At 35.9% G+C, this 7755-nt stretch overlaps 1 protein-coding gene across 1 annotated transcript in view; it reads right to left on the reverse strand.

Moving 5' to 3' along the window:
• Positions 1–4052: 4052 nt before the first annotated feature.
• Positions 4053–7755, reverse strand: part of zdhhc8a (zinc finger DHHC-type palmitoyltransferase 8a) — a 17215-nt gene continuing 13512 nt past the window's right edge. The window contains exons 8-10 of the mRNA XM_048181385.1: positions 7370–7478; positions 7158–7264; positions 4053–5366 (exon numbers count right to left, since the gene is read on the reverse strand). Of these exons, the coding sequence (XP_048037342.1) occupies positions 4512–5366; positions 7158–7264; positions 7370–7478 (1071 nt within the window). The 3' untranslated portion in view covers positions 4053–4511. The remainder of the gene's footprint in view (positions 5367–7157; positions 7265–7369; positions 7479–7755) is intronic.

Here is a 7755-nt window from a genome sequence, read left to right on the forward strand (position 1 = left end):
AAGCTGCGTTTTGATCTCCAACCTTTTCTCGGAGCAGTTCGCAACAAAGAATTGCGAGAAATAAAGTCAAAATTGTGAGAAATAAATTCAGAGAAATTAAATCAGAATTGCGAGAAAAAAGTCAAAATTGCAAAAAATAAAGTCTGACAAATAAAGTCAGAATTTTGAGAACAAAGTCAGAATTAAGGTACAAGAAAATTCTGACTTTATTTTTCGAATTTGTGAGAAATACACAAAATACAAAATAGAATCGTGAGATTAGTTGCGAGTACCTTTTTTCACAAGCTTCCACAGATACTCGAGTCCTGACGGATCGGCCGAAGGTTCGAGCTGTCACACACACACACACACACACACACACACACACACACACACACACACACACTCCCTCAGGCTTCTCCATGATGGGAAAGAGCCTAGAGCGGTTTTATGATGAATAATAAATAGGGAACAACTCTTTCTGAATTGAGATTAATAATGAATGTAAGACAACTTACCCTGGAGAGCAGCGATCCGGCCGGATGATTTATTCGGCTCTCTCATCCCCACCGCAGGAGGCATTTCATCATGCGGGGCTGAGAGTGACGAAATCCAGTCGAATGTCACTGCATTTCAACCATAAAATCAGCCAAACAGCATCAAGCCTCGCGCCGTATGCCATCTTCATCAGAGAATCCATTAATGCTCATAAAACATCTGAAATTAATCAAGTGCTGCATTTAATCTGAGAAACCCTGTAAAACATGATGAAAGATGCTGGTGAAAACTTAATAAACTGTGAGCAAACTTAAATATACTTATGAAGACAATACATTAAAATACTGTTAAATACTGAGAAATAAAATGAATATGAATTACTTTATCAGTGAACATTACATTTTACATCTACATTTATGAAAAATGCAAAATGAATACATGCAAATTAAGAGAGTATTTAGTTTTTATAGAAAATACATTATATTACATTTACAAAAACATTAAATTTTACTGTAAAATACTGAAAAATTAAAATTATAATATAAGAATGACTGTATCAGTGAACATTGATATTTAACTAGAATATTCATGCATTTTTACATTAAATGTATTGGGAATTTTATGTAATAAAATAAAGTACGACTCACCTTATATTTTAGGTAGAAAATTACATTCCCGTAAGTCTCTGCATGAACCGTCACACTGATTTACGTTTAAAAGATAAGATATTTAGTTGATTAATTAGCAAGATTTTCAAAAGGCTGGATTATATACATTAGCCTAAAGTAATGAGTAAAGAGCTTGACTCATTGATGCTCATAACCGGAGCGTGCTTTAAATGAATAAATGCTCATCTATGCCAATAAAGAATGTAAATTGTCAATTCTCATTCATGTTAACCTGTTGAATTTGTGTGGTTCTTTCAATGATGCGTGATTGAGTTCAGTGTCAGAGTTCATTTACTCACTGCAAACTCGTCTGTGTGGAAGCCGAAAAAAAAAAATCGGAATTATGACAAAAAAACAAACAAAAAAAAAAAGTCAAAATGATATACTGAGTCATAATTATAAGATGAAAAGTCAACATTATGACATAGAAATTCATAATTATGACATAAAAAAATTGAAATTATGAAAAAAAGTTGAAATTCTCACTTAAAACGTCACTTAAAATGAGTTAAAAAGTATTAATTGATTAGTTGATAAGTAGTAATTAATTGATATTAAAAAGCAATAATTATAATATAAAACATTGAAATTATGACTAAAAAAGTGAATTGACATAAAAAGTAAAAATTATGATATAAAATGTTGAAATTGATATACTAAGTAGAAATTATGACTTATGACATTAAAAAGTTAAAATAACAAAAAGTTGAAATTCTTACTTAAAAAATCAATTGACTTAAAAAGTCATAATTATGATATAAAAAGTAATAATTACAATATTACAAAAAGTCAAAATTATGACAAAGTTTGAATTATGACTTAAGTAAAAAATTTACTACTAAGTCAAAATTATGATTTATAAAGTTGAAATTCTGACTTAAAAAGTCAAAATTGTATTTAAAAAGTAATAATTATGACATTAAAAAAACAAAATTATGACAGTCAAAATTGACACAAAAAGTTGAAATTATGATAGAAAGTCATAATTGAGCCTTTTTATTTGTATGACAAAAAGTCTTGACTTGCTATGACAAATTCGGTCATGTTTGGGTGGTTTCCTGGACAGGGTTTAAATTAGGACAGGATTAGGCCTTAATCTACAATAATTAATCATGGCTTCTGAAACACAGATTACACCTGGACTATGAAGTCCTGAAAGGCCTTTCCTACAAAGACACAATCTGTTGAGTTGACCTCCAGCAACAAAAGCATGACCTTTTCTTATGTGGCAGAAATGGACATCCTTACAAACCAAACTCATCCGAATGTCTCCTGCGAAACACAACAGGAGAGATTAACGACAGTCTGGATGTCAGACTCACATCTCATGTGTTTAGAGTCGCAGCACAAGCTGTTCCAGTCAGGGTGAGCAAATCATGCCAGCATTTTCATCTCGTCTGAACTTTACCACCTTTGATATGCAAGACACATAATCGTGCAGAAGCCGAGCTCATGCTGCGGTTAGAGGTTCTTCTACTGACGCAGAATCATCACGGCTCAGCCAATAACATGGCGGTTCTCTTCGTTATCAGTCCACCTCGGGCGAACCGGCCCAGCGCGCGCACATCAAACACCTCTCCATAAAAGCCTTTCAAACCGATATAGTGCGCGCGCGCTCGCACAGCACTGTTAATATTTGATCAAAGGCCGGCTAAGTGATTCCCTCACACCGGCTCAGAGGAGCTCACGGTGAAAGAGATCACTGGAGTTCATCAGACATGAACAGGCCGCGTAATCAAAGAGGTCGCACTCTCCTCGGACTCACTGCGCATGCGCGAGAATAGTCAACAAAATCAGCATTATTTATTCATTTGGGCGCATCAGTATTAATGGCTGTCTGATCACGTGCTTTCTCGCAAATTCAAATTGATCTGGGTAAGAATCGTAGACAAACTAAATGATGTAGAAAACTGGAGCTCAGGGAGAAAAAATCATTGTAAATGCATGATATAGATGTGAAAGTATGTGCAAGGAACTTTATCAGTGGAATAACATGTAATACATCCCAGTGAACACCAGAGGGAGCTTCTGCTTCCATAAAGTGTGTGATTTTCCTGAAAGTATTCCCGTCCTCTTCCCTCAAGTATTTAGTGTAATCTTTGACTAACTCTGATCTAATATTGACAACTGTTTATTATTAATGATTTATCGGTGCACATCATCATTATTGTGTTAAATTCATGTTCCTTATAATCTTGAATCAGAATATCTTCTCCTCCCTCTTGCAGCATATCTTCTTTTCTCTGATGACGAGGGCGGGGCAACCTGTCACTCACATGAGATCCACCAATAGCAAACCACAACCATTTAATAAATTCCACACGGGCAAAATCAAGCCCCGCCCTACATTTGTTCTTGTTTGCTAAGCGTTTCACTTGGATATACGACACAATAGGGAAGAAAACATATACCGTTCACTGAAAGAAGACCAAACCAAAACTATGAAGTCAACAAATTAAAATTTATTAGCCAAGAAATAAATTATAAAACAATACTGAAACAGAAAAAAAGGGAAAAAAACAAATATATTCGTCTTTTAATTATACAGTTAACAAATAACTGCTTTGATACATTTTAAAGCACCATACTTGAGTTATTAAAATTTAAAAAAGAAACTAATTAAATAATAATTGATCATAGAATAGAATTTTAGTATGCAATATATTCCTGTAAATAGATTTTAAAAATACATACACAACCGTTGAAATGTAATAATTACGATTTTTGTCTCTTCTGCTCACCAAGGCTGCATTAATTTGATCAAAAATACAGTAAAAACAGTGATATATTTTTACAATTTAAATCAGCTGTTTTCTATGTGAATATATAGTAAAGTGTAATTTATTCCTGTGATCAAAGCTGAATTTTCAGCATCATTACTCCAGTCTTCAGTGTCACATGATCCTTCAGAAATCATTCTGATATGATGATTTGCTGCTCAAGAAACATTTCTGATTATTATCAATGTTGAAAGCAGTTCATATTTGTGTGGAAACTGTGATAAAGTTTAGCGTAAGGTTAAAAAAACCTCAAGAACACAATAAATTGATGAAAATTGACAGTAAAGATAATTATAATATTAAAAAAGATTATAATAAACAAATAAACACTGTTCTTTTGAACTTTCTATTCATCAAAGAATCCGGAAAAATAAAATGTATCAGTTTCCACAAAAATATGAACTGTTTTCAACATTGATAATAATTAGAAATGTTTCTTGAGCAGCAAATTTGTAAATGGAAGAATAATTCATGGCATGTCAGCATCTCGACAGGGTTCCTAACACTTTTTGAGCAAGGAATTTAAATTTTCCATGTCTGCATAATCGCTATTAAAATTCCCTGATATTTCCAGGATTTCCATGACTCATAGTTCAGGTTGGGGCCTTTCCTCTCCTCTGATGAACGCCAGGGCTTTCTGAGGGCCGTAGGAGGAGGTGGGAAGAGCAGAAGGGAACGTGGACGGAGGCAGTTGGGACTGTCGTTCCAGAGAGTGATAGATGGAGGGCGAGAGCGAGCGGTTAAAGTGCAGCGGCGAGCTGGCGGTCCGAGGCGCGCGGGTGAGCGACGAGGAGGAGGAGGAAGAAAGATGCGACCTGCTCCCGTATCCGTACGCCGCGCTGCTCAGGAGGAACTCCCGTGAGCCATACGCCGGAGGTGTTGGTCCGCGAGACGACGGGCCGCGGAAATCGTGCGGAAGGCTATGTCTGTTGGGAGTGTCGTAGATGCCGCCGTCTGGCCCGAGAGCGAGAGGAGGTTTGTCCTTCTCGTCGGGTTCGCGACGCTCCTGGATGGAGCTCATGATCGGTTTGGGGAGGCTGTCGTAGCGGACGGGCGACGGCTCGCGGTGTTGAGGCGAATGCCGGCTGATGTTCATGAACACCGGGCTGCAGTTGTGTGCGCCAGGACCTCGGGACAGACTCATATCCATGGGAAGAAACGGCGTCTGGTATCCCACGCGTTGGACGCCCTCGGCCGGACGCAGCAGACTGTCGTAGGACAGACTCCCCGTTCGGCTGCTGAGGACGCTTTGGATCGGATGCGGACCCAGAGTCTCGGCTCCGCGGCGGTTGGAGTGTTTCAGACTCAGTGAGCGTGAATTCAGGGTCAGAGAGTTTACAGGCGGCGCACTGGACTGCAGAGCCGCGTGATTCTCCGACTGCAGCAGACTGGGATCGGACGCATGCTCCTGAGGAACCAGCGGGGAAATCCTTGGCCCGATCTACATTAACACACAAAGAAACATCTAGAAGAACATCCAGCCACAGCTTTACAGTAAAACTGTGTTCAGATATTTATACTGGAAAACATCAAAAGCTAACTTAGAAGAAATTTATTGACTTTTCACAATACACTTTGTTTCAAAGCTGCTTTACAAAAGTCGTACTGTTATGTCTATAATGCCTATAATGCAAGTTTTAGGGCTGGGTGGTATGATAACAAATTTTTCAATTTTTATCTAGCTATTATTGTATTTATCGTGTTGTCAAGCACATTTATCAGTGCCGCAGTGACTTTAATTTAGATATCGGTTGGTTTTGTTTTATTAAGAGATTTAAATATCAGTTGGTTTTGTTTCGTTAAGAGATTTAAATATCGGTTGGTTTTGTTTCGTTAAGAGATTTAAATATTGGTTGGTTTTGTTTCGTTAAGAGATTTAAATATCGGTTGGTTTTGTTTCGTTAAGAGATTTAAATATTGGTTGGTTTTGTTTCGTTAAGAGATTCAAATATCGGTTGGTTTTGTTTCATTAAGAGATTTAAATATCAGTTGGTTTTGTTTCGTTAAGAGATTTAAATATCGGTTGGTTTTGTTTCGTTAAGAGATTTAAATATTGGTTGGTTTTGTTCTGTTAAGAGTTTTAAATATCGGTTGGTTTTGTTTCGTTAAGAGTTTTAAATATCGGTTGGTTTTGTTTTGTTAAGAGATTCAAATATCAGTTGGTTTTGTTTCATTAAGAGATTTAAATATTGGTTGGTTTTGTTTCGTTAAGAGATTTAAATATCAGTTGGTTTTGTTCCGTTAAAGAGATTCAAATATCAGTTGGTTTTGTTTCATTAAGAGATTTAAATATCAGTTGGTTTTGTTTCGTTAAGAGATTTAAATATCAGTTGGTTTTGTTCCCTTAAAGAGATTCAAATACCGGTTGGTTTTGTTTCATTAAGAGATTTAAATATCGGTTGGTTTTGTTTCATTAAGAGATTTAAATATCAGTTGGTTTTGTTCCGTTAAAGAGATTCAAATATCAGTTGGTTTTGTTTCGTTAAGAGATTCAAATATCTGTTGGTTTTGTTTCGTTAAAAGATTTAAATGTCGGTTGGTTTTGTTTCGTTAAGAGTTTTAAATATCGGTTGGTTTTGTTTTGTTAAGAGATTTAAATATCAGTTGGTTTTGTTTCGTTACGAGATTTAAATATCAGTTGGTTTTGTTCCATTAAAGAGATTCAAATATTGGTTGGTTTTGTTTCATTAAGAGATTTAAATATCGGTTGGTTTTGTTTCATTAAGAGATTTAAATATCAGTTGGTTTTGTTTTGTTAAGAGATTTAAATATCGGTTGGTTTTGTTCCATTAAGAGATTTAAATATCAGTTGGTTTTGTTTCGTTAAGAGTTTTAAATATCGGTTGGTTTTGTTCCATTAAGAGATTTAAATATCGGTTGGTTTTGTTTTGTTAAGAGATTTAAATATCAGTTGGTTTTGTTTTGTTAAGAGATTTAGATATCAGTTGGTTTTGTTTTGTTAAGAGATTTAAATATCAGTTGGTTTTGTTTTGTTAAGAGATTTAGATATCGGTTGGTTTTGTTTCATTAAGAGATTTAAATATCAGTTGGTTTTGTTTCGTTAAGAGTTTTAAATATCGGTTGGTTTTGTTCCATTAAGAGATTTAAATATCGTTTTTAGGCAGAATTGCTATATTGTGTTGGCGTTCCTTACTATGATTGAAAATGACTTCATCGTGGTAAGGATTTTGGTCACATCGCCCAGCTCTAAGCATTTTAAACAGGGTCTCACCTGATCTCTGGGAACTTGGTAGAGCACTTTGGTGGGCGACTCTGAAGTCAGAAGTGGATTCATTTTGTGTCCTGAAGGCATTACAGCTCTGGACTGGAGCAAACTCTCTATTATAAATCACAATGAGAGGATATGAACACATTTAGTGTTTCAAACCTTCCAGAAACATGATTCTGTTCAACGCTTTCAAGAGCCTCCACACGTCCACCCACCTTCCAAAGCTGCCAAATGGTTCTTGAGCAGGACTGGATCTGGCTTAGGGGGCAGCGGAGGTGGACTGGTCAAACCTTCACTGTCTGGATCATCTACTTCCTCCAGAGACTGACACAAACACAAGATTATACTGATACTGGCAGAGACAAAAATCAAACTCTCACTGTGATCGCTGGGGAAGCTGTTTTGCAACCTTATAAATTAGAACTAAAACCATAAAAACATGTTTGTGACTTGGAATAAAATGAAACCAAGTAAAATATACATAAAAAAAAACTTGCAACAAACACATGCAAAGATCATGTAATGTGATAAAATAAGATGCATGGAGCAAAACAATGCTAGAATGATGAAATGATGAAACATTCTAGAAACATGTTAGCAA

Source organism: Megalobrama amblycephala, linkage group LG2 (genome assembly GCF_018812025.1).
Source record: "Megalobrama amblycephala isolate DHTTF-2021 linkage group LG2, ASM1881202v1, whole genome shotgun sequence".
In the NCBI taxonomy this organism is placed as follows: Eukaryota; Metazoa; Chordata; class Actinopteri; order Cypriniformes; family Xenocyprididae; genus Megalobrama; species Megalobrama amblycephala.